At 36.7% G+C, this 27,462-nt stretch overlaps 1 protein-coding gene across 1 annotated transcript; it reads right to left on the bottom strand.

Annotated features, from left to right (window-relative positions):
• Nucleotides 1-1,751: 1,751 nt before the first annotated feature.
• LOC131157474 (probable alpha,alpha-trehalose-phosphate synthase [UDP-forming] 11) lies at nt 1,752-5,791 on the bottom strand. Its single transcript, XM_058111662.1, has 3 exons — nt 3,101-5,791; nt 2,741-3,014; nt 1,752-2,284 (listed from the first exon to the last, which is right to left on the bottom strand). Exons 1-3 carry the CDS (start codon nt 5,005-5,007, stop codon nt 1,964-1,966), a joined length of 2,502 nt encoding a protein of 833 aa, XP_057967645.1. The 5' UTR covers nt 5,008-5,791; the 3' UTR covers nt 1,752-1,963.
• Between the last annotated feature and the right edge of the window lie 21,671 nt (nt 5,792-27,462).

Genomic DNA, 27,462 nt, shown 5'->3' with positions numbered 1-27,462 from the left:
GGTCGACGGTGCTTTGGGTCGAGAATATCTACGTCCTCTATTCTGCAAGTTTCTGTTTCCCGTACCAAAAATATACTACCTTAATTTAAGAAAGTTACAAAACCACCTCTTTAATGATAATAATTTTTTCATAAAATATAGTTAACTTAGATGAATGGAATGTTAAAATTTTGTGTGAACCAAACATGAATGTACTATTACAATATACATTACTGGAATATTGCATTACAAGCACTAAGTAGAGTGATACGAGTAAATTTAGGTAGAATGTGAGATGATGTGTACAGAGTGGCATCAAAATTGGATGGAATTTAGTGAGTGGAAGGGTGCAATTGTAGAAGTGAAATTAAATGTAATGTGGGAAGTTGCAATGTGAGGAATTAAGAGTGCTGTGGGAAATTGAACAAAAATTCAGCAAATTCAAATAAAGTTGAGTGAAATTGGGTAAGACTGAGTGCCGCCATTGCATGTGGTGTGCGGATTTGTTTGGAATTTTTGATTTTTTGATTAATTTGTGTGTGCTTTTCGGGTAAAAGTGCTTATGGAGATGGGGATCTTAAGCATGAGGTTTGATAACTTCTTTTTGTTTTGTTTTGTTTTGTTGATTTTGTATGTTTCCTTCTAGTTTTTGTGGTGATGCAGATGTAGAGTGTGTGGTGGTAGAGTTCGTATTCTAGAGATGAAGATACAGCATGCATGCATGAGTGAAGAAAAGAATCCCCATTTATTTTTGTGTTGTGGGCAAGAGTGAAATCCGCTTATGAGAGCATCTGCATGTGATGTGCCAGAGTTCAATAAATAGTAAATGAAAATTGGGTGAAATGTGTAGAAAATGCACTAGACATATCCAAGAGGTCTTATTAAAGAGAAAGTGGGCCTATAGGCCCTTTAAAAAGGAAAGAGATCCCAAGTGACGTGTGTGAGAAGTCAAAGTAGGCCAAAGTTGGGCCTAAACAAAATTAGGTGGATGCAAACACTTTATGCTCCAATGGCACCATGCACCTAACTAATTTCGCTTTATGATTACGACACTTGTGTCTCTGCTAATGCATTGGTAGATTTATCTGGGATTATTATCGTACTGAATATATAATTTTTTTTCCCAACACTTGTATTTGAAAGCATAAATATCAAACTTAAATTTGTGTTGATTTGAAATAAATTCGTATAATTCAAACTATGAAATTCAAATCTCCAAGCACATGGTAAGAATCACCAAATCTGACATGGTCATTAATGTATAAACATCAAACTACAGATGGTTATCAATGCACGGCATAGTTTTCCTTTGATCCTTGACGACTGCCGGGTGAAATCTAAATTCTAAACCCACATCTTGTAACAAGATGCATCACGAACAAGCTGCTTTCACTACGCAATGCCGTTTAACTGACTTTATATTTAGCTTCGCTATTATGACTTCTTATTTCTACGGCCTCGTTTTTGCACTCCTCTCCTCCTCTACCTCCATGCCACAAGGTTCACACAAGAATGAACATCATGACCATCTGAGGACAGCAAGTATCAAGAATAACAGCCATCGCCAATACAACATGCTGAGCCTGTGATCGGTTCCAACATTGAACTGTGAGCATAATTGCTCAAACCAGAAAAATATAAGTAAATAAACAAATGAATTGCCCAGTTTCGAGTTTTCTCAAGGATCGTGTAAAAGCTACAACTCTTTCTGTACCTTTTTTTGGCACATAATGCATAAAGGGAAAAATCAGAGTTCCTTCAGGGTCAAAATGTAAGAAATTTGCTTCAATTGATGAGAAGAACTTGGACAGACTAATTAAGTAAATTTGCAACTATAGGGGACTCAAAAGACTTATAAATGAAACTGATGGGAAGAGGAGGATGGACGGGGCTAATGAATTTCAAGGTATTGGTTTTGCATGACCTGTAATGTAACTTTCTGTACAAGAATAACTTTCTGGCTTGTTCTTATCTGTGCCTGAATTCAAAGAGAAACTTCTAATGGAGTCTGGAACTGTGCAGGTGTGCGTAGCTGTGCTGATGCTGCCGCAAGACCTTCAAGCATGTTGATAACATCGACTGTATCGCCAAGATAGTATTTGGCATTACTTGGTTTCTGACCAACTGTGCATGGAAACACTTCTGCAGTGGCTGGCAAGGTTGCATTGGAAACTGTCCGCGTAATGCTCTCGAACATATCTTCATCTGAACGGTCATCCCCAACGCATAAAACAAAATCAGGGGCTTTTCCCCTACTCCGCATGGTTGAGATAAGGTTTTCCACTACCAAGCCTTTGCTAACACCCTGCCATCACAGGAGCGAAAAAAAAAAGCCATCCATCACCAACTAAAATAACCACATCTTAATACCAATGATAAAATGATTTATTCCTTCTATGATTTGACCAAGTTGCCAGATTTTATAGTGGGTAAAAAGGGTTTTTCTTAAGCAAATGGAACAATATTTTGTCCCAGAAAATCATAAAGCATTAAAAATAAGGTGTATGACCCAAATATTGCATTTTCCCTAATTCTTGAATTCCCGTTCAAATATAAACCAGGATTTACTTTGAATTGCCCGATACTTTTGAAATGGAAAAGCACTATCCTGCCACCCCAAAGCATCCATCCTTTCATTCATTGACGTTTACCCTTTTTCCAACTTTATCATAATATCTCTCCAACTATTTTCCAAAGTTTCAATCTGCTAATAAAAAAAAAATTGCAACTCATAAATTTATTGTATCAATGTTTTTCGTACCTGTGGCTTCACTTCAACTATGTGTTGACCTCTTTTAACAACTACAGGCTCATTAGCAAGAACACTTTCAAGATGATCCAGAAGCTCCTTTGCCTGGCGTGATCCAAAATCAGGGTCAGCTTCTTGATGGTGCCATACTAGCGCGCTTTCCTTCTGTTCTATAGAAGAGCCATCAGTTGTTTCAGTGTAAAGCTCCATCACAGGTTCTGCAATCTTTTTCCAATCAAAGTCCATCACTAATGGGCAGGATTCCCATGGAGAATCCTTAGTCCACCTACAAAAAAGACATGAACAAAATCAAATAGAGGAAGTATTAGCAATATTTTTATAAATTGACTAAGCAAAGGAATTCTAGACCACCTGTTAAAGTAACCATGCTCTCCTGAAATCCCCAGTTTTTCACATGTAGAAAACCATCTGCTGAGAGAATCCTTCCCTCTACCACTGACGACAAAAACAACGTTCTTGGGATCACTGCACAAAGCATTCAACACAGTAATAACTTCATTGCTGGGAGTTTTGTCCACTGAAGATTCTGGCATCATAGTCCCATCATAGTCCAAAAGTATCAACCGGCTATTTGTATTCACATAGGCACTAACAATGTGATCAATGGAAAGCTTCCTGAAGTTAGGACCCAAGGCAACAACCCTGAAACACAAACCAAACCCAATGCCCCAACACCCACTCAAGTAATGCTCCCTACAGGCTCTCTCAAGGTCCTGGTCAATACTACGAGACCAATAAGCAATGTCATGAGAGCTAACATACTTATAGTGCTTCTCATGTCGCAATTGTTTCTCTGTGTCTGCCATTGTGATGGCCGAACTCATAGCCTCTGATACACAATCAATGTTCCAAGGGTTTACCCGGATTGCACCACTGAGCGACGGCGAGCACCCAACAAATTCTGAAACAATGATAACACTCTTTTTCAGAGATGCAGACCCATCAGTTCCCAAAACCATGTCCAAAGCAGGGCTGCCCTGTCGGCAAACTGTGTACTTGTAAGGCACCAAGTTCATCCCATCCCTTACAGGATTCACCACACAGCACTCAGAGATGGCATAGTACGCAACCTTCTCTTGTGTAGGAACAAACCGGTTGATGAAAACAATTGGCTCATACCCTGGCTTTCCATAGCTTTCATTGATTTCTTTCGCAATGAGATGGATTTCATTCTGAACTTCCTGAACATCCTTACCCCGGCTTCTCGCTGGGTTTGCAATCTGAACCAAAACTACTTTCTCTTCCAATCCAGGATTCTGAGCTAATAGCTGCCTCATCGCAAGGAATTTCAAACTTATGCCTTTAAACATATCCATGTCATCTACGCCTAGCATTACAATTTTCCCCTTAAATTGTTCCTTCAACTCTTTGACCTTATCAGCAGTCTCTGGAAGAGACATAGCCGATTCAAGCTGACCCATATGAATTCCAGCTGGGAGGATTTTAATGCTCACTGTTCGACCATAATACTCAATCCCAATGTAACCTCTTTTTGATTCATAATCCAGACCCAACATCCTACTACAGCATGACAGAAAGTGCCTAGCATAATCAAATGTATGGAAACCAATAAGATCGGAATTCAATAAGCTCCGAAGAATCTCTTCCCGCACAGGAAGTGTTCGATATATTTCCGAGGAAGGAAAAGGGCTGTGCAAGAAAAACCCAACCTTCACCCGGTGACACTTTTTCCGCAGATAAGTTGGCATGGCCATGAGGTGATAATCATGTATCCAGACGAAATCCTCATCAGGGTTGTTTAGCACCCCTATGACCTTATTGGCAAAAATCTGATTTGCCCTTACATAGGCACGCCACTGAGACGGGTTGAACTGGGCACCATTGCTTGGCGAAACAGGCAACATATAATGAAACAGAGGCCAAAGGTAATGCTTACAGAATCCATGGTAGAACTTGTTCAGAATTTCATTGGACAGAAAAGTAGGCACGCACCCAAATTTCTTCAGCAAGAATTGGGCAACCTCTTCCTGCTCCGCCGGTTCGATCTCCGCCTTCAAACTCCCCACATACAAAACCTCAACCTCCGGCGGAAACCCATCCTTCAGCTGCAAAACCAGAGCATCCATGTCCCAATCAAAGCACCACTTCTTGCTGTCGGGATCGCGAAAAGCCCGCACCGGAAGCTGGTTCGCGACCACGATCCGCCGTTCTGGCGCGATCGACGAATCCCCATCGGAATCCTGATAATAACTCTTCTCGCCGCCATCGAACCCGGACATGATTCCCGGAACCGACATGATACCCGGAAGAGAGCTCACCGGCGGGTTGATTTCCGAAAGTTCATATTCCGAATACAGTTCAATAAATAGAAGCAAGATCAAGAAAACACTTGTTGAACGTGAAGTTCAAGAACTGGGTTTTTCACAAAAAATAGTGCGAATGAACATATGGGTTTTATTGGGTGGTTTTTGTTTTTGTCCAAAAACAACGGAGAAGGTATAGAGTAGCCAAAAGAGAGCAGAGTTGATGAATTTTACGCACTTCTCATTAAAAGACCTATTCTTTCTTCTTACAGAGGAGGCGGAGAATTGTCAATTGTGAAGATGATAAGAATTGGGAAAGAGGCTAATATGGAAACCCCGTAGAATCATTCGTGGATTTTAGATTTTTCGAATATTTGATTTACATAACACCCCTCCCTTCAATCGACAAATCTCTCTCTATCTCTCTCTTTCTCTCTCTCTGTGGAAAGCGGTACGGAAGATAAGAACGAGGAGAGACCTATATGGAAACCAGAAAGATACAGGGTGGACGGTCAAGATTGACTGCAGCAATTCCCATCGTCATCATCTTCATCGTTTCGCTCATCATCATCAATGACACTTATTTCCTTTCCTATCTCTCTCCGGTTTTTGCCCTAAACTTATCTCCGACCCAACCTCCCTCTCCCTCTCCCTCTCCCTCTCTCCCCCTCCCTTCATGGGTTCCATGTCTATAACGCCTGCTCCGGTCACGCAACAGCATCGTCTCAGCCCTAAGCCCTCACCATCAGTCTAGTACTGGGCTTCGCGTCTTGGCACCGGCTACAGCCGGTTCGGATTGGTGATTTTACCATAATGGGCACGATAGTTTCTGGCTGTTGGTCAATTAAGTGTCTACTGGCGTATGCAAGTGCCACACAGAAATTTAAAAATCTTTTTTTAAAAAATAAAAATAAAAAATGTATGAAATTGTTCTGTAGTTTAAAACTTATTTTTTAGGTAAGGGTCTTAGTGCAATAATTTTTATGTTGCATTTGGGTCATATGAATTTAGACGTAGATTTAGACTTAGGTAGATTCGGATAAATTTTAATAAATTTTATATTACATCTTATTCAAATTCAATACAAATTTAATATAAATTTAAGATTTCTTCGAATATAGAGTTAGTATATAAGTTAGTAATTTTTAGATCGAAACTAACTACTCTTAATTTTAAAAGAAAATAATTGAATAAAATAAATATTAATAAAAAGGTATTGAATTGGAAAAATGTCACCATTTGATTGTATCTAAAAATATATAATGATTATAAATACTCATAAAATAATTAATTTTCGATACTTATTATATTTTATAATAAGTATTGATGAATTTATTATATTACATAACAAAAAGTAATATATAGCTTTTAATTTATGTCAATAATAATATTATTAAATAAGCTAACATCTTCAATTAATTTTTTCTAATTAATATTTTTAGTTAACATTAATTATTTTCTAATTAACATATTTTAGTTCATTAACATTTTAGTATTTTTAATTAGCAAATTAATTAAAAATTGGAGAAATTACAAATACCCCCTCTAAATTTAACTCAAAAAGGAAGTGGCTTTTAGTTTCATTATAACCATTAAACCTTCTTATATTTTTCAAAAATATGTAAAATAGCAATTTTATTATTTCTACAAATAAGAGGTGATGGAAAGATTGAAATATCCACAAATGACAAAACAATTAATTAAATTAGAATATTAATATATTACACCACCAACAAAATTTTAGTTTCCTATCATTCCATTAACAAGTACTTAACTGTTGCTATATATCAATGTCGGATAATATTTGGGGTGCTAACAGAAGGAATGGCGATCCCCAAATGAAAAAATTGAAGAAAGAGGAAGACAACAAACAAAAAGACAAAACACAGAAGACACTTTTTTAATATTTATATATAGACATTGTTGGAATTTGTGTATTCCCAAGAGAGGGTGAATTGAGTTTTAAAAATATTTTAACTAAATTAAACATTTACGCCGATTTACTACATATCATATCTCATTTTAATTATAGTCGTGTATGTAAAATAGAATGAGCAATATGTGCAAACATATACATGTATTTCAATTAAAGTGAATGTGTGCATGCAATTCGATATAACCGTAAGTGAACAAACATACACATGTTGAATTTAAAATGCATAAATTAAATGAGATAAGGAGAGAGCAACACACGATATTTGTTATCGAGGTTCTGCCAAACCAGCCTATGTCTCCGCCTTGGGCATACCCCCCAAGGATTACACTAATCCTACTCACTTAAACAGGTGGAGCAGAAGTTGTTTACATCCTCTCCTTACGGGGTGAGAAAAATCCAAGTTAAATTTTCGGGCTGAACCGAACCGGTCTCACTTACGGGACTGAGACTCTCTAGTTCAATTTTTGGGTTGAACCCAACCGGTGCAATGAAAACATTTTTGTACATGATAATGCTTTTGAAAATACAAGTAAAGATGTACACGTTTAAGCTCTACAATGCACTCTATTAGACCAAGTTGTTAAGGGTCTTTCATTCCTACCATGTTTTGATGACAATAACTCATTAGCAGTTCTTAAGGCTACTAATGTTTCTCTCTAAGTCATGTTTCAGCTATACAGAAAGGCATCTGAACTAACAAACAATCAAAGCAACTCATACCATGACCAAAAGCACAAGCCTCTCAACGCATTCATGAACGATACACAATAGACAAAGTCATCTGAAAGATGAATATGAGAATGAGAGAGAGACACCATCTTGTAAATATCTTGTATATAAAGTAAAACTCAAAACTAAGAGCAAGAAATGGGCATATCACACACGCACAACAAAATACAAGTAAAGTTATTTAAAAGTGTGAAAAGAAAACCCAAATGAACAAGGACCTTCTTTGTACGTAAAAGAACAAATCATAAAGAAGGACCTGGTCAACGAACACAGGGCTTCGTTGACGAGTGTAACACAAATTTTGTCGATGAACACATGGTTCTCGTCGACGAAGAGATACCGAGAGGCATCTGAATTTAGAGCCACAACTTGTCGACGAACACAGGGCGTCGTTGACGAATATAATGAAGAACTCGTCGATAAACAAAGGGTTCTCGTCGATGAAAATATACCAAGAGGTTCCTGAATTCAAAACAGCAACTCATCGACGAACACAGGTCCTTGTCAACGAATTGACTGAAGAGCTCGTCAACGAAGGTCGGACTTCATCAACGAACGTCGAGCAGCAGCGAACATTAAATGCTGCAGAACAACTAGTTTGACCTTTGTCTCATATTCATAAATGCCCAACGGCTCTCCAGCTTTGCCCTCACCCATTTGATGTTTAAATAGGAGTAAATAGCATTTATTCCTCACCAAGAAAGTTTATATTGTAAGAAAAGCATCCATTGGTGTTGGCATCCTCTGGGGTTTTGTTATACACTCACTTGCCCTCTTCTTGCTGCTCTTAGTCTTGCTTCTACTCTATTAACAAGAGGACATTGTGCAAGGTTTTTATTGTTGTAATCAACTCAAAGGGAGTATTCAAGTTTACATTTATTTCTCATCCACTTCTTATAAGGAAAGGCTCTTTGTGAGCTCTTGTTGGGTGTCTCTAAGTGAGCACCTTGTTGAACGCTCTTTGTGAGCTGCTGTGTATTGGCTTCTCCGCCCGAAGGAAGATTATAGTGGATTTTGGGAATCCTTAAGTTGGTCTCAAGGCGTGGAAGTAGGCGGGGTGCCGAACCACGTAAATATCTTTGTGTTTAGCTTCTCTTCTTTCATATCTGATTTATTTTTTTTTAGATTTCCTGCATCTTTACACAACAATTTTATACACTTGCTCTTTGTAAGATTTTTGTGGTTGTAGAAAGTTGCACTTCCTTGAAGAAAGTCTATTCGCCCCCCCCCCCCTCTCTAGACATTCAACCGAGCCAACAAGTGGTATTAGAGCGCCAGTCGTTGAAATTCGGAGTAACATCCAGGCGAAAAGATCAACATGGCAAACATGTTTGCCCAAGGTCAATCCGTGGACCGTCCTCCCAAGTTTTGAGGAACTAACTACCCAGCATGGAAGGATCGAATGTCCATCTTTATCCAGGCTTATGACTACCGTATGTGGAATGTCATCACCAAAGGAGACTACACCTTCAAAAATGAAGACGACAATGACATACCCATTGGAAAACTTCCCGAGGCAGATGCAAGATTGGCACAACTCAACTTTAAAACCAAGAATTTCCTATATTGTGCCGTAAGTGATGAAGAGTACAATCGGATATGCGACTGCAACACGGCCAAGCAAATGTGGGAAAAACTTCAGGTAACGTATAAAGGCACTACCAAGGTAAAGAGATCTAAAATTTATATGCTTGTGAAAGAATATGAAATGTTCAAAATGGAAGAAGGTGAAACAATTACAGCTATGTTCACATGGTTCACACACATCACTAATGGACTAAAAGCTCTCGGTAGAGAGTACTCTATGGAAGATAATGTGTAGAAAGTTCTTCGGTCTCTACCTACATCTTGGCACGCAAAGTCCACGGCAATTGAGGAAGCAAAGGACCTCTCAAAGGTCACACTTGAAGAACTAATTGGATCTCTCATGACCTACGAGATCAAGAAGAAAAATGCTGCTGCTGAAGCGGAAGCTCCCAAGAAGGCTAACGGAATTGCTCTGAAAGCCGGAAAGCAAAAAGAGATCATAGAAGAAGAGGAGAATGATGATGACGATGAAGTTGCCCTACTGACTAGAAGAATCAAAAACTTTCTAATGAACAAACGAAATGGAAAACAAAAGGAGAAAGGAGAATCAAGCATCAGATGCTACAATTGCAAAAAGATCGAGCACCGCATGGCTGATTGCCCTCTCTTAAAAAAAAAAAAAAGCAACAATCAACAAGGAGACAAGAAAAGGTTCAAAGCAATGAACGCAACAGAATGGGATGAACTAGATGGAACCTCAACCGACGAAAAAGTCGAAGAAGAAGTCACTCATTTCTGCCTTATGGCAGACGAACAAAATGAGGTATGCTTGAAGAGCGACTCTGTAAAGAATAAATGGTTTCTAGACAGTGGATGCTCAAGGCACATCACGGGAGATGCAAGCAAATTCCTCTCCCTCGCCTACGAAAAGGAAGGACTTGTCACGTTTGGAGATAACGCCAAGGGAAGAATCATCGGTAAAGGTAAAATAGGTAATTCATCCTTGGCTATTGAGAATGTTGCTCTAGTTGATACTCTCAAACATAACTTGTTAAGTGTTAGTCAACTATGTGATAAAGGGTTAAATATTATTTTCCAATCCACAAAATGCCTAATAAATGACTTCAATGGAAATACCATTCTTATAGGAAAACGTGAATCCAACATATACACAATTGAGTTTGATGACATCACAAATTGTAACATTAAGTGTTTAGCTGTCACCAATGAAAATTGTTGGCTATGGCATAGGAGACTAGGTCATGCAAGTATGGATCTTCTTCATAAACTTTCATCCAAGGAACTAGTAAACAGCCTACCAAAGGATAATTATCTGAAAGACAAAATATGTGATGTATGTCAATATGGAAAACAAGTAAAGACCTCCTTCAAAACTAAGAAAGTAATCTCTACATCAAGACCCTTAGAATTAATCCATCTTGATCTTTTTGGACCTAATGACATAGCTAGAATTAGTGGAAAGTTGTATGCATTTGTCATAGTTGATGACTACTTTAGATTTTCATGGGTAATTTTTCTTGCTAACAAAAGTGATACCTGTAATGCATTTATTCATTTTTGTGAAAAAATCTAAAATGAGAAGGGAATGTCAATTATACACATTCGGAGTGATAGAGGAAGAGAGTTTAGAAATAAAGAACTTGAGGATTTTTGCAATGAATATGGATATTCACACAACTTCTCCGCACCAAAAATTCCACAACAAAACGGATTAGTTGAAAGAAAAAACCGAACACTCCAAGAAATGGCTAGAACAATGCTCAACGAACATAATTTGCCAAAATACTTTCGGGCAGAAGCCGTTAGCATAGCATGCTATGTTAGCAACCGAGTCATCAACAGATCCAAGATAGGAAAAACTCCATATGAAATTTGGAAGGGTAGAAAACCTAACATCTTGCATTTTAAGGTTTTTGGATGTAAGTGTTTTATATTGAACGATAGGGATCATTTAGCCAAGTTTGGTTCAAAGTCCGATGAAGGGATTTTCATAGGATATGCCATGAACAGTAAAGCATATAGGGTATTCAACAAAAGAATTCAAACTGTTCAAGAATCAACCCATGTTGTATTTGATGAAACAAATCCTCACGCATCCAAAACACCTGTTGAGATAGATGAAGAAAACCAAGTCACTACCTTTAGAATTGAAAAAGAATTAGAACAACTCAAGTTAAATAATGATCAAAACATAAATTGTCAAGATACAAATGTAGATCATCTAGGATCTTCTCCTCAAGAATCTAACCAACCAGAAGAAAAAGAAGATCATGAATTACCCAAAGCCTGGAAGTTTGTGAAAAATCATCTAACTGATCTCATCATAGGAAGTCCCTCTCAAGGAGTCAGCACCCGATCTCACCTTAGAAGTGGATGTAATCATATTGCTTTCATATCTCACCTAGAACCTAAAAACTTTGAAGAAGCTAAAAATGATGAAAATTGGATAAATGTCATGCAAGAAGAACTAGATCAATTTGAAAGAAGCAAAGTATGGCACTTAGTTCCTAAGCCCAAAAATACCACAATAATTGGCACTAAATGGGTATTTAGAAACAAAAAGGATGAAGATGGAAACATTGTTCAAAATAAAGCTAGACTAGTCGCCCAAGGATACAACCAACAAGAGGGTATTGACTACGATGAAACTTATGCCCCTGTTGCTAGACTAGAAGCCATTAGAATGCTCCTTGCCTTTGCTTGTTACAAAAACTTCAAATTATTTCAAATGGATGTTAAAAGTGCATTTTGAAATGGATACATAAATGAAGAAGTATTTGTCAAACAACCTCCTGGTTTTGAGAGCCACACTCTTCCCGATCATGTATATAAACTCTCAAAAGCCCTTTACGGACTTAAGCAAGCCCCAAAAGCCTGGTATGAGTGCTTAAGCAAATTTCTTCTAGAAAATGGGTTCACAAGAGGAAAATTTGATACCACTATACAAATTTATGTGGATGATATTATCTTCGGGGCAACAAATGAGACCTTGTGTCAAGATTTTGCTCAAACCATGCAGGAAACATTTGAGATGAGCATGATGGGTGAGCTAACCTTTTTCCTAGGATTACAAATCAAAAAATGAAACACGGAATCTTCATAAATCAAGCCAAATACGTTCGGGACATGCTAAAGAAATTCAATCTTGAAATGAGTAAATCTAAAGTAACTCCTATGAGCATCACAACAAAGCTTGACGCTGATGAAAAAGGGAAAAACATTGACCAAAAACTCTACCATGGGATGATAGGCAGCTTATTGTATCTCACTTCTAGCAGGCTTGATATAATGTTCAGCGTTTGTCTATGCGCTAGATTTCAAGCTTGTCCTAAAGAATCCCATCTTCATGCGGTCAAACGAATCTTTAGATACTTAGCAGGCACTCATGACCTAGGACTTTTTTATCCTAAAAATGCTCATTTTAACCTCACATGCTATTCTGATGTTGACTACGGTGGTTGTAAAATCGATAGAAAAAGCACTAGTGGAACATGTCATTTCCTTAGGCACTCTCTTGTTTCCTGGTTTTGCAAAAAACAAACCTCCGTAGCTCTTTCTACCACTGAGGCTGAATATATCATAGCCGAAAGCTGTTGTGCTCAAGCGTTATACATGCAACAACAACTTGAGGATTTCCGATTCTTAGTTAAAAGTACTCCCATTAATTGTGACAATACTAGTACCATTAACATATCAAAAAATTTGTGTCTCCATTCTAGAACCAAGCATATTGAAATTAGGCACCACTTCATTCGAGATCATGTTGAAAAAGGAGACGTTAAGTTGGTTTACATTCCCATCGAAAACCAACTTGCTGACATTCTAACTAAGCCTCTCAATGAAGAAAGATTCCACAAAATCCGACATACCCTAGGAATGTGCACTCCTTCAGATGTACTATAGAATCCTCATGTCAGCTCCTACTCCCGGATTCACTCGCCATTCTTTTACACTTAGTTTTTCATTTCCCTTGCTCCAGTTCTCGTCGACAAACACAGGGTATTTGTTGCCAAGAAGACTGCGTAATTCGTCGATGAACACAGGGGTATCATTGACAAATTTTGGATAATTTTGTCGACGAACACAGGACGTCGTCGACGAAAACTGTCGGGCTACTTATTTCTTCTCAGTTAAAAAAAACTAACCTTAGCCCTCCTCGCACACCTCCCCTTTCTCTCGGCTCAGTGTCTTTCCTCCGCCCACCCTGTGCCACCACCTCTCTCTCTCGCCGCCACCTACCTCTCTCGCCACCACCACGTTACCAGCCCCTCCTCTTGGCCACCCTCTTCTATTTCTTTCCCTCAAGTTCCTTCCTCCTCTCGGCCTCACCAATTCTCTCTGCTTCTCCATGGCTCCCTGCCCCAAACATCGGAATCTTCAAACAAAAGCCGACGAAGGATCGTTTTGCCCTGCCTCTGGTCCCCCTCCACCTGCTCTGGCCAACCCCGACGCCCTTTTTGTCTCCTCTGAAGCCGCCTCCCATTACCGCGACGACATCCTCACGCGGCATATCGTCTATGGCAAAATCGTACCTTCTGATTTTCTCCAACTTCATTTCCCCACCCTTCTCACCAAGATTAAAGCCCTTGGGTGGGATGCCCTTTTCAATCTTGATGAGCTCGTTTATGAGGACCTTGTTCGCGAGTTCTACACGAATTTCATTCCCTTATATCACGGCATTGCCGCTTACTCCACTGTTCGAGGCATCGTCATTCAGCTTTCTGATGATATGTTCTCCACGGTACTTGGTTGCACCTCTTATCCTCTTCGTGGCATCCCCAAGTCCTCTTGGCTGACCCAATTCAACTGGTTCAACTCCCACATCGCTTTCAAATTGATCGTCGGTAATCCTCATATTCCTACGACGGTTCACCCGAAATCCAAGGACCTCACTGTGGAATTTCGAGTCCTCCATCATATCATAACATATAACTTGTGCCCTCGCACTGGCGAACGGGATTGGGTCACCCTCGGAGACATTTTCTGCATGTACTGTCTATGGACTGGTCGAGGTATCTATCTTCCCTTTATTATTGTTCAAAACATGGAAGAAGACCTCAAACGACAACGCGGTTGTTTCCCGTACGGTCGTCTCTTCACGATCTTCTTTGATCACTATGATCTCATTTGCGTCGGCCTGCCTTGCATTCGTCCTGCATCGGAAGATGTTTACACTGGCACGACTCTTCGTCGCATGCACTTTGAAAAGGATGACGCAACCAACGCGTGGGTCAAAGCCCACAAGCAGGGCAATATTCTTGTCGATGAGGTTGAGGCTGCCCTGGAGGCCGAGGAAGAAGCAGAAGAAGGCAAGCATGCGGACACCGTCTATGGCCACATACTGGAGCGCCTCGATGGCCTTCAGCACGCTATGACACAGTCTGAACTTTGTCACCGCCACCGTTTTGACTCCATAGATGCATCTTTTGCTAGGCAAGGGGATGCTAACCGCGCCCGTTTTGACTCTCTCGACGCATCTTTTGCTGCGCTCTCTGATCGACTAGGTCACCCGCGCGAGTAGCACAGTACCTTCGCTATCCGTCAATTTTGATTATAGAAAAGGGGGAGAGAGTATTTAGGTTTCTTCTCAGTTGTATTCTTTTCAGTTGTATTCGAATGTAGTTAGAGTAGAATATATTAGCCTTAAACACTGGTTGTAAACACGGCACATATTCAGTAATGAAACATTACCAAACATTGTATCTGTTAAATATAAATGCTCTATCTATGTACTTGAATGATTGATATACTGGACTATCATGATTTATGCAGGGATAAATGGAAAATATCTTACTTATAAACAACATGCTTCCAAAAAGAAATAAAATGCCCTTTCCTAAAATGCAAACATTAAGGGGGAGAATTTTATTTAATCTATAAATTATTCCTTTTAGTAAGGGGGAGCATTTATCTTTCAAAGAGAACACTAATGAATTGCCATCATCAAAAAGGGGGAGAATGTTAGACCAAGTTGTTAAGGGTCTTTCATTCCTACCGTGTTTTGATGACAACAACCCATTAGCAGTTCTTAAGGCTACTAATGTTTCTCTCTAAGTCATGTTTCAGCTATACAGAAAGGCATCTGAACCAACAAACAGTCAAAGCAACTCATACCATGACCAAAAGCATAAGCCTCTCAACGCATTCATGAATGATAGACAATAGACAAAGTCATCTGAAAGATGAATGTGAGAATGAGAGAGAGAAACCATCTTGTAAATATCTTGTATATAGAGTAAAACTCAAAACTAAGAGCAAGAAATGGGCATATCACACACGCACAACAAAATTCAAGTAAAGTTATTTAAAAGTGTGAAAAGAAAACCCCAAATGAACAAGGACCTTCTTTGTACGTAAAAGAACAAATCGTAAAGAAGGACCTCGTCGATGAACATAGGGCTTCATTGACGAGTGTAACACAAACTTCGTCGATGAACACAAGGTTCTCGTCGACGAAGAGATACCAAGAGGCATCTGAATTCAAAGCCACAACTCGTCGACGAACACAGGGCGTCGTCGACGAATATAATGAAGAACTCGTTGACGAACACAGGGTTCTCGTCGACGAAAATATACCAAGAGGTTCCTGAATTCAGAACATCAACTCATCGACGAACACAGGGCCTTGTCGACGGATTGACTGAAAAGCTCATCGAAGAAGGTTGGGCAACAACGAACATTAAATGCCGCAGAAAGGCTAGTTTGACCCTTGTCTCATATTCCTAAATGCCCAATGGCTCTCCCGCTTTGCCCTCGCCCATTTGATGTTTAAATAGGAGTAAATAGCATTTATTCCTCACCAAGAAAGTTTATATTGTAAGAAAATCATCCATTGGTGTTGGCATCCTTTAGGGTTTTGTTATACACTCACTTGCCCTCTTCTTGCTGCTCTTAGTCTTGCTTCTACTCTATTACCAAGTGGACATTGTGTAAGGTTTTTATTGTTGTAATCAACTCAAAGGGAGTATTCAAGTTTACATTTATTTCTCATCCACTTTTTGTAAGGAAAGGCTCTTTGTGAGCTCTTGTTGGGTGTCTCTAAGTGAGCACCTTGTTGAACGCTCTTTGTGAGCTGGTGTGTATTGGCTTCTCCGCCCGAAGGAGGATTATAGTGGATTTTGGGAATCCTTGAGTTGGTCTCAAGGCGTGGACGTAGGCGGGGTGCCGAACCACGTAAATATCTTTGTGTTCAGCTTCTCTTATTTCATATCTTATTTATTTTTATTGAGATTTCCTGCGTCTTTACACAGCAACTTTATACACTTGCTCTTTGTAAGATTTTTGTGGTTGTAGAAAGTTGCACTTTCTTGAAGAAAGTCTATTCACCCCCCTTCTAGACATTCAACCGGACCAACACACTCTTTAATATGATGCGAAATTAATGTTGAGTAGAGTAAGGGTGTTTTCAAAATAATTGTGCAATCTTTGAGTATGATGTATAAACAAAATTTTTGCACAAATGAAAAGTATATGATCTTTGATTTAAAATAGAATATGCAATAAAATACTTCAAAGATCTTAAAGCCTACAAAAAGTTTCTCCGAAAATATTTATGAGGAAAATAATTGGGAGAAACCAAGATTTTCTCTTAATAAGGATTTTAAAGCAGTAAAAGAATTTATGAGAGTAAAATATTTTTCATAAAATAAATGCCCAATTAAAAATGAATACTCTCTTTCAAATGATTTTCCAAAGAGTAATAACGAGAGTTTGGAGAGTATAAAAATTTACCCCATAAAATATTTTTGAAATGGGAATTGAAATGGGGAACTTTGATTAAAAAATATTTTAAAGAATTTTAAAGTTAATCAAAGTTACTAATTAAACAAATGAAGGGGGTATTTATAGTTTTTCTAAAAAATATGACCGTTGGGGACCTATTAGGAATTTTAGAAAAGTTTAACTAAATTTTAACCTCAATTACCGCAGTTAATTTTTGGCAACTCGAGAGTTTTAGTTGCCCGGTTCTTAGGATCGGTCGCCCTAATAGATATAGATGGAAAAGTTTTTTTTCAAGTTCGGGTGCCTAAGGAAAGGTTCGGGTTGCTGAGTTAAGGCGATTTTCCAAACACATGAGGTTCGGTCGCCCGGTCATGGTTCGGTCTTCCGAACATGATAATTCGGCTGCCCAGGGTATTTTTGAACTAAGTATTCGAGCGCCCAAGGACAGTGGAGGAAGTTACATTAAGCATTCGGTCGACCGTGGACAATCAGTTCAAATTAGGTTCAGTCACCCGAGCCTCAGTCAACTTTTTGACTCTTTACACATTCGGTCGCCTGAAACATTTTAACCTTCTAAGTTCGATCACCCGATGCCCTTTCAAAATTCAAGTTATGTTCTAATTGTCCTCATAAGTCTTGCCCCTATAATTATAAATGCAATATTTAATCTTTTAGGGATTCATTATGTGCATGGGGACTTATGGTCAATCTATGGCCTAGACTTTTTAATATAGCCCAAAAATCTGGTATCGGCTGACCGAAGTCAGGTTTGGTTCCTTACAGTCAATCTATGGTCTTGTCTGAGCATTAAGTCATATCATGTAAGATGTATGGAGCTATTACATACCAAAATATAAAAATTAAATGCATATAAAAATTAAAACAAATATATCTTCTTCTTCGCTCTTCTGACATCTGGGAATGCGTCTAAGTGTATAGTATTTACGTCCTTCTAGGCTTCCATTGCCAGTCTCCTTATGTGTGTATTGAATTATAACCTGTTCAATCGCTAAATACACACATAAAAAACATATGTTTTGTCAGCATCAAAACAGGGATCAAACTCAAAAGTTAACAGACATTTTTTAAAAAAAATTCCTAAAAAGTTTACAAAAATCATATATAAGGTTGAGGAGTCATTCGTGCATAAGAATGGTGTTTGACTAACCATCTTAATAATTGTTAACCAACTAGCACCCTAATGATATCTGTTCATATATAGAAGGATTACTTCAATTATGTATGTGAGCTTTCGAAATAAAATAAATTATGATTAATGAAATAAAGGAAAACCCCCTTTCTATTCTTTAGCATTGTCATTACTATTTAAAAGCACTCCAACATGATTTCGAGAAACCTGGAGTATCACTTTGAAAAAAAATGAAATGGACTCAGAACCATAATTTTGAAAAAAAAAAATTTGATGATGATGATGATAAAGAAAAAGAGTTGGTTTGATATCATAATCCCCTCATCCATGTGATATTTGAAGATAAAAAACTTCGTCATACTTAGGGATAAGGAGAAGAAGATACTATATAGTAAAATGTTCCTCGTATCTTATCATAAGCAAAAAATTTGGGTACCAAAAGGATAAACTTTATTTTTTTTTTTAGATTTTTCATTTTTTTGAATTTTTTCAAGATTAATAAAAATAGAAGATATAATTAAATAACAATAAAAGCAAAAATATGATAATACCAGTAATTAAATACATTTACACCTACCAAGACACACTAATACACACAATAAAGTACATGCTAATATCTAAATAGACATAAATTCATAAGCACATATTATATATTAATATCAATATACACACATATATTTCTATGCATACATATATACTAATATAATACATTTATATACATACCTAAATACCAATATAAACACGCATATATATATATATACACAAATTCTTAGGTACACACATATGCACATACACTAATGCATATGTACTAATTTGCATATTTAAAAACACACACACACATAATATATATATATATATATATATTATATTTCATGGATATACATTACATACATATATACTTAAATACAAATATTCATGTAAATATACAAATATTTACAAATTTTACTTATACATTTATATGTATATACTCATATATTCACACATACACATATATATACATACTAATGCATATTTATATACATATATACTAACTTAAATACACATACACTTATATACATAGGCCTACATATATATAGATATCAATATATATACACATATACGCTAACACACATATGTATACTCATTCACTCTTATACATAGATAGGCATGCACGCACACAACTCGCACAGTCACATAGATACATCCATGCAATATACATTCACATGCATACATTTACACTTATTGAATCATACATCCCTATATACATTCATGTACATACCTATACATGCATGCATGCATACTCATATTCCTACGCTTTAAACACATTAACAATACTAATTTACATACTTGCAAATGGATGCATGCACTTGCACACTGTCACTTATGCATATACACACCCATGCCATTTACAAATGTTCACATTCACACATGCATGCATGCATGTATGACTCATATACACACATGATAATTATACACTTGTTGGCCTAACATAACTTTCGAATCTTGTTTTAATGATAACAAATAAAGGTTGGTTTAACATGTTTTGTTAAGTGATAATTTTTCAAGGAATGCTTAATTGACAAAGTTCAAAAGATCAAAGGAAATGCAAGTTCAAGATCACCAAGGACCACAAAGTCACACTTATTTTTAAAGTGATCCAAAAGAAGCTCAAAAGAACCAAAATTATCAAAGCATATGGAAGCCTAAAGTTGACTCAAACTCAAGTCTAAGAGGATTCAAAGCAAAGACACTATGAAGACTTCAAGTTTAGAGTTTTTAAGGCTTTAGGATTACCTATGTAAGTACTTCATGCTAAATATTATATGGAAATGTTTTGAAGCTCATTAGGGGTTGTCATGGACTTAGAGACCTTGTTTTTTAAAACCTCGAAAAATGTTTTTATAAGTAACAAAGCAAGAGAGTCAAGTATTTTTGAAAGCTGAACTGAAAAACAGAAAATTTGTCTTTTCGGGCGATTGAAGTGTAAGCTCAGGCGCCTGAAGATTTTCCTTAAGTGACTGAAGAATAAGTTCAGGCGCCTTTCTTAATGAATTTCTGAAGAGGCGGTGTAACCTCAGGCGACTAACCCTAGTCACCTCAAGCGTCTGACCCTGTTTTCAGTTGAAAATACACAGTTTTAAAGAACCTCAGGCAATTGACCTGAGACTTTAGGCGCCTGAACACTGTCAATGACTATATTTTCTAAAAATTTTAAAATTCAAATCTAAGTTTCTTGTGCCTCAAATTTTTTAAAAACTTGGAAAATACTCCAAGTAAACTTGGGCAACACGAATTAATATTTTTGAGCCTATAAATACATGTTTTCACAAATCAAACTCACACCAAGCAATTGAAAATCTGCTCTTAAGTTGAAAGCTCTCTTGTTCTCTCAAAGCTCTCTCTTGCTCACTCTTGCAATCTAAGAATTATTGAAATTCTGAGATGCTAATCATTCTTCTCTGAGCTCTACAATCTGAATTGCTAATTCTTATCTAAGAGAAGTAATCTAGTGAAATTGTTCTTGAACTTCAACTCTATTTCTTTTTATATTTGTTATTGAAGTATATAATGCTTTCAATTGTACTAACCAGCTCTATCTGAGAACATTCTTTGTACAAAAAAAACCTTTTCTTGTTTCTTGTTTCTTTGACGGTTCTGGTGATTAGATCGTTATAACCGAGTGTGGGGTATCACTTGAAGAGGGGGCTCCACCCTAAATGAGGGTTGTAATCGGTTTGTTCCTCTCGCAAAGGAACGAGTTAGTGGAATCCTTAGGTGGTCTTGCCTAAGGCGAGGATGTAGGCTGAGGATAAGCCTAACCTCGTAAAAAATCTCGATCTCACCCTCTACCCTTTTCTATTTAATTTTCAGCATATACAAATTGTGTTTCAAAGTACAGGTTTGCTGAAAAACTAAGATTGAGAAGACCTTTTAATCTAAGAAAGTACGTTGGTTAATATTTTGCAAAAACCTTAAAGGGAGTACATTGATTAACCGCTTGTGGAAATCTTGATTAAAAGAAGCGCTTAAAAAATCATTCATACAGGGCTACAAACTGAAATTTGGAAAAATGCTGAAATAAGGAAGTGATGCAGGCTTTCACAAATTGGTTAAGTATTGTGATTGGTTGATTATTTATTATTTAGTTCGTGATTGGTGTTGTGTTTGTGATTGTGGTTGGTTTAATTGAGTAATTTAAATTCAAACCATTCTTTTGTGTTTGCTTAAGTATAACAAAAAGCTGTAAATTTTAAATAACATTTAAAAAAAATTATAAACCCAATTCACCCCCTCCCCTCTTGGGGTAACACCTTGACTCTCAATTGGTATCAAAGCCAAGTTATAATGAATCCTAATTAGAAGTTATATAAAGGTCTAAATGGCACACCTAGACCGCCTATCTTTTGGGGTTTAAATTATACATTTTGGAAACAAAGAATGAGGATATATATTCAAACCATGAATTGGAAAGCATGGAAGATTGTCAAACATGGTGACTACATTCCTACTAAACTAGTAAATGATAAAGAAGTTCCTAAAGAAGAAAGAGACTTGACCGACGATGATTATAAAATGATGCAAGTAAACTTTAGTGCCATGAATGCACTATATTGTGCTTTAGACGTTAATGAGTTTAATAACGTCATGTCATGCAAGTCAGCCAAAGAAATTTGGGACAAGTTAGAAGTAACCTATGAAAGAAGTATAGATGTTAGAGATAGTAGAATCAAAATGCTCATAAGTGATTATGAGGCTTTTAAGATGAACTTAGATGAAACCATCACTAGTATGTACACTAGGTTCACTCACATAATAAACTCCCTCAATACTTTAGGGAAAAATTACTCAACTTATGAAATGATCCGAAAAATCCTTAGAGGACTACCACCAATTTGGGAACCTAAGGCCACTGCCATTATGGAAGGAAGAAACTTGAAAAGCACCTCCCTAGATAAATTAATAGGTTCTCTACTCACATATGAGATGACAATGAATGAAAGAAATCCAGAGAACAATAATAAAAACAAGAAATCAATAGCCTTTAAGGCTAGTAAAGAAAGTTATAGCGATGAGGATGAAGACAATGAATTGGATGATGAAGAATTAGCCTTTATCAATAAAAGACTTGGAAAACTTTTCAAGAAGAATAGAAAGTTCCTTGAAAGTTTAAAGGATAAAAAACAAGCAAAGAAGAAACAAACAACAAAGCAAACTAAGAACGATCCACCGACATATTATAATTGTAACAAGGTTGGACACATTAAACCCGATTGTCCACGGCTGAAGAAGGACAAGAAGAAGAAAAAGAAGGCAATGAAAGCTATGTGGGATGACACAAGCTTAAACGAATCTGAGGATGACTCAAATGAAGAAGAAGTTTCCAACATGTGCTTTTATGGCACATAATGCTGGCGTAAACTCTTACTATAGTTCATCGGAAGAATCTAGTGGAAAGTCTAGTAATAATTCATGTGATAGTATGCCTTCATATAAGGATATCCAAGCTGAATTATTCAACTTACACAATAGGTTCATCAAAGTGTGTAAAAGAAACATAGTCTTAAAAGAGCAAAACGAAAATCTTAAGAATCAACTAGAAAGTTCTAAATCGGCTGAAAAAGAAAGAAGATTCTCATATTGATGATCTAATGAAGAAGATTAATGATATGTCTCAAGAATTAGTAAAACTACAAGTAAATGATGAAAGCAAGAAAGACCTAGAAATAAGTGATTTTAAAAGCAAAATTGAAGATAAAGATAAAATCATTTACAATTTTACTAGAGGTAAAGAAAATTTTGAAAAGATGGTTGGTCAACAAAGGATGATAAGTAATAAAGAAGGAATTGGTTAAATGAACATAATCTACCAAAATACTTTTGGGCTAAAGCGGTAAACATTGCATGCTATGTAATAAATAAAGTTTCTATAAAATCAAATTTAAATAAAACTCCCTATGAACTTTGTAAAGGTAGAAGACCTAGCATCTCTTACTTCTATGTTTTTGGATGCAAATGCTATGTATTAAAAATGACAAAGATGATTTAGGTAAATTTGATGCAAAAGCTAATGAGGGGATATTCCTAGGATATTCATTAAAAAGCAAAGCCTATAGAATATACAATAAAAGAACTCTTACAATCCTCAAATCAATTCATGTAACATTTGATGAAGAAAGTCCATTCAATAAACCAATAAAAGCTGAAGAAGTTCAAACTACTCAAAAACAAGAAGACTTACACATAGTAGAAGCAAAAGAAGAATAAAATGAAGAAAAATCAAATAATTATGCTGTTGAAAATACTAAATTACCAAAAGAATGGAAATATGTAAGAAATCATCCAAAAGATCAAATAATTGGAGAATCATCAAAAGGTATAACTACAAGATCCTCTTTGAAAAATCTATGCAATCATTATGCTTTCTTATCTCAAGATCAACCAAAGAATGTTGAAGAATTTCTAAATGATGACTCATAGATAATTGCCAGGGAAGAAGAATTAAATCAATTTTAAAGAAGTAAAGTATGGACATTAGTTCCCAAACCGGAAAATCATTCAATCATAGGAACTAAATGGGTATTTAGAAATAAAAAAGATGAAAATGGAATAGTAGTAAGAAATAAAGTTAGACTTGTAGCTAAAGGATATAACCAAGAGGAAGGAATAGATTATGATGAAACATTTGCTCCAGTAGCTAGAATGGAAGCAATTAGAATGCTCTTAACTTATGCATCTCATAAGGAATTTAAATTGTATCAAAAGGATGTAAATAGTGAATTTTTAATGGTTTCATTAATGAAGAGGTATATGTAGAACAGCCACCGGGCTTTGAAGACATAAAAGAACTTGAATATGTGTACAAGCTAACTAAGGCCTTATATGGTTTGAAACAAGCTCCTAAGGTTTGGTATGAAAGACTTAGTGGATTCCTACTAGATAAAGGGTTTTCTAGAGGTAAGGTTGATAGTACTTTGTTTATCAAATCTAAGAAAGATGACATGCTCATAATCCAAATCTATGTAGATGATATTATTTTTGGTGCAACTAATGATAATCTATGTAAGGAATTTGCCAAATGTATGCAAGAGGAATTTAAAATGAGCATTATGGGAGAATTGAACTACTTCCTAGGATTACAAATCTAATAAGGAAAGAATGGAACTTTTATAAGTCAATCCAAATACATAAAAGATATGCTTAAGAAATTCGATATGGAAAGTAGTAAACCCATAGATACCCATATGAGCACTTCCATAAGTCTCGATAAAGATGAAAAAGGAAAACCAGTAGATATGAAATATTATAGAAGCACGATAGGAAGTTTGCTATACTTAACAGCTAGTAGGCCCGATATAATGTTTAGTGTTTGCATGTGTGCACGTTTTCAATCAACACCTAAAGAATCACATCAAATAGTTTTAAAAAGAATCCTAAGGTGCTTGATAGGAACAATCGACTTAGGACTTTGGTATCCTAAGGACACCGAATTCGAAATGATTAGCTATTTAGATGCAGATTATACAGGGTGTGAGATAGATAGAAAAAGTACAAGTAGGACTTGTCATTTTCTGGGACGATCCCTAATGTCTTGGTTTTCTAAGAAACAAACATTCATAGCCTTATCCACAGCTGAAGCTAAGTATGTAGCAGCTGAGAGTTGTTGTGCCCAAACCTTGTACATGAAACAATAATTAAAAGACTACAATTTAGAATATTCCACCATACCAATTAAGTGTGATAACACAAGTACAATAAACATCTCAAAAAATCCAATATCACACTCAAGAACAAAACACATTAACATAAGACACCACTTCTAAGAGATCATGTTCAAAAAGAAGACATCATACTTGAATTTATAAACGCAAATGACCAATGGGCAGATTTCTTCACAAAACCTCTTCCCGAAGAAAGATTTATATCCATTATAAGAGAACTTGGGTTGTTACATAGCAGGGAAGTGATTTAGGTAGGTTTCATATTGAGCAAAATGAGAAAACTAAGAAATTAGGGACTTCAGGCAACTGAGCATTGTGTATTGAAGGCTCAGGAGCTTGAGCCAGTAGACCTCAGGCGACTAAGGTGCTACTGCCTGTTGAGATTTCAACTCTGTAAATATTTAGGTGACTAAACTCAATCTTTAGGTGCCTGAAGTCGCGGAATCTATATATTTAAAATGCGAAAATCCTAACTTCAAGCTACTGAATCTTGCTCCATCACTCACCCGAAGTTCCAACCTTTGGTCTCCCTTCGTTTCTCACTCAAAATCCCTCAAATCACAACCCCAAATTCCTTCTCCTACACTTTTTCTCTCTCATTCTAGGGTTCCATTCTCCAAAAACACAATGATGCCTCGCACTAAGACCACGGTGAACCGAAGATCTTCTTCCAGAAGGGACGATAATGACATCGGGCATTGGTTAGTCACTCCCTAATCTAAACTTCGTTATCATTCTACTCTCCGTTCTATAGACCCAATCTTTGGTAAGGTGATTGACACCACCTTCTTTGATTCCAAATTTCCTCAAATATTGCCTATGTTTAGGAATATAGGTTAGAAAATTTTTGTTCTTTTTCAAGCCAAAGGCATGTATCCCAACTTAGTTAAAAAATTTATGCCAACATGATTCATGGAGAAAATGTTCTAACCACTGAGGTTAGAGGCAAGCAAATTGTTTTGACTCCTCAAATCCTAGCTCCCATTTTGCATATCACGCCAGGAGAATTCAAATGTCCCTCCTTTACTCAAACTTGGATTCTAGAGTAAGGCTTCACACCAGAAGAGTTTTTTCCTCTAATTATGGTAAATGAACCCATATATTTTGGCTATCCACCTATGTATAAGCAATTGAACCTCCAAACCCAAATACTTCACAAAATTATCTCCAACAACATCCTACCTAAGGCTGGTTTGTATGATCATCCTTCCTATGTCGATTACTTTGTTTTATGGTGTTTACTAAAGGGAAAGAAACTTGATCTATCTAGCCTAATTTTGAAATGGATATGGGCCAAGTTGGAAGCCACTTGTGTCACTCTTTTTTTATGGATGTGCGTTGAACCTTATTTTTGCTCATCTTGATATTACCATACCTTCTGAGTTGTTCATCAAACGTACTCGATATGATCTCTTCACCTCCACGACCCTCAAGAAAATAGGCTATGAATAGCATGATCAGGGTTGGTTCTTGAAAGAAGGAAGAAATCCAAGAGCAACAGTTGTACCTCTTCTTCCTCCTCCAGCTCAAGACCAAGGACCTCCTGTTGATACACCTTATTGGTTTCTTCCCTTCCATCAAGATTTCTCCACTTTCAATAGAGACATGGGATTCGGACTTCAAACACTTCAGAAGAATGTTTCGTCACTTGATTAGAGTCTCCCTCGTATCAATAAATATCAAGCTAGCTCATCCCATGGTGTTGATCCTATGGACACTAGTTCTGCTCCTCGGAGTGATGATGAAGAATTAGACGAAGGCAGTGAGGAAGGTGATGAAGAAGAAGAAGATGATGATGTTAATGATAATTGATGTTCGATTTGTCACTTTGTATTCAGAACTCCCTATGTATTGGCCTTGTTCTATGTTGCTTTGTTTTTTTGTTTTTGTTTTCTTTTTGTTTTTTTTTTTATTTTCAGTTTGGTTTGTAAACTCTATTGCTTGTGACCTTTTGTAATATGACTATGCTCTTAAAATGCTAAGCCTATTTGTGCATATGCCCTTCACCTCTTTTTGAATGATGTCAAAGGGGGAGAGATATTTTGGAGAGCAAAAATGAGACAAGAGTATTTTTAGAAAGCAACCATGAAAAATGAACAAGCAACCTTTATATATGAGCACACAATAAATATGTAAAGCATATATATCTTGACATATAGCATAGGGGAGTAAAAGCAACCATGAAAATAAGTTATAATGAAATATACTTGATTGTGACTTATTTTTTAACTTACGCGTATTTGAATTCATCATTTTTCATATTTGTTAAAAAGGCAAGCTTATTGTAAGGGGGAGCCTTTTCAAAGGTTCTCTCATCTTTGCTCCTTATTTATCATCATCAAAAAGGGGGAGATTGTTGGCCTAGCATGACTTTAGAATCTCGTTTTGATGATAACAAATGAAGGTTGGTTTAACACGTTTTGTTAAGTGATGATTTTTTAGGGAATGCTTAATTGACAAAGTTCAAAAGGTCAAAGGAAATGCAAATTCAAGATCACCAAGGACCACAAAGCCACACTCATTTTTCAAGTGATCCAAAGGAAGCTCAAATGAACTAAAATGATCAAAGCATGTGGAAACCTAAAATTGACTCAAATTCAAGTCTAAGAGGATTCAAAGTAAAGACATTATGAAGGCTTCAAGCTTAGAGTTTTTAAGGCTTTAGG

This window comes from Malania oleifera, chromosome 6, assembly GCF_029873635.1.
Source record: "Malania oleifera isolate guangnan ecotype guangnan chromosome 6, ASM2987363v1, whole genome shotgun sequence".
Classification (NCBI taxonomy): Eukaryota; Viridiplantae; Streptophyta; class Magnoliopsida; order Santalales; family Ximeniaceae; genus Malania; species Malania oleifera.
The sequence above is the reverse complement of the archived record's forward strand: the minus strand, read 5'-3'. Positions and strand labels throughout refer to the sequence as shown.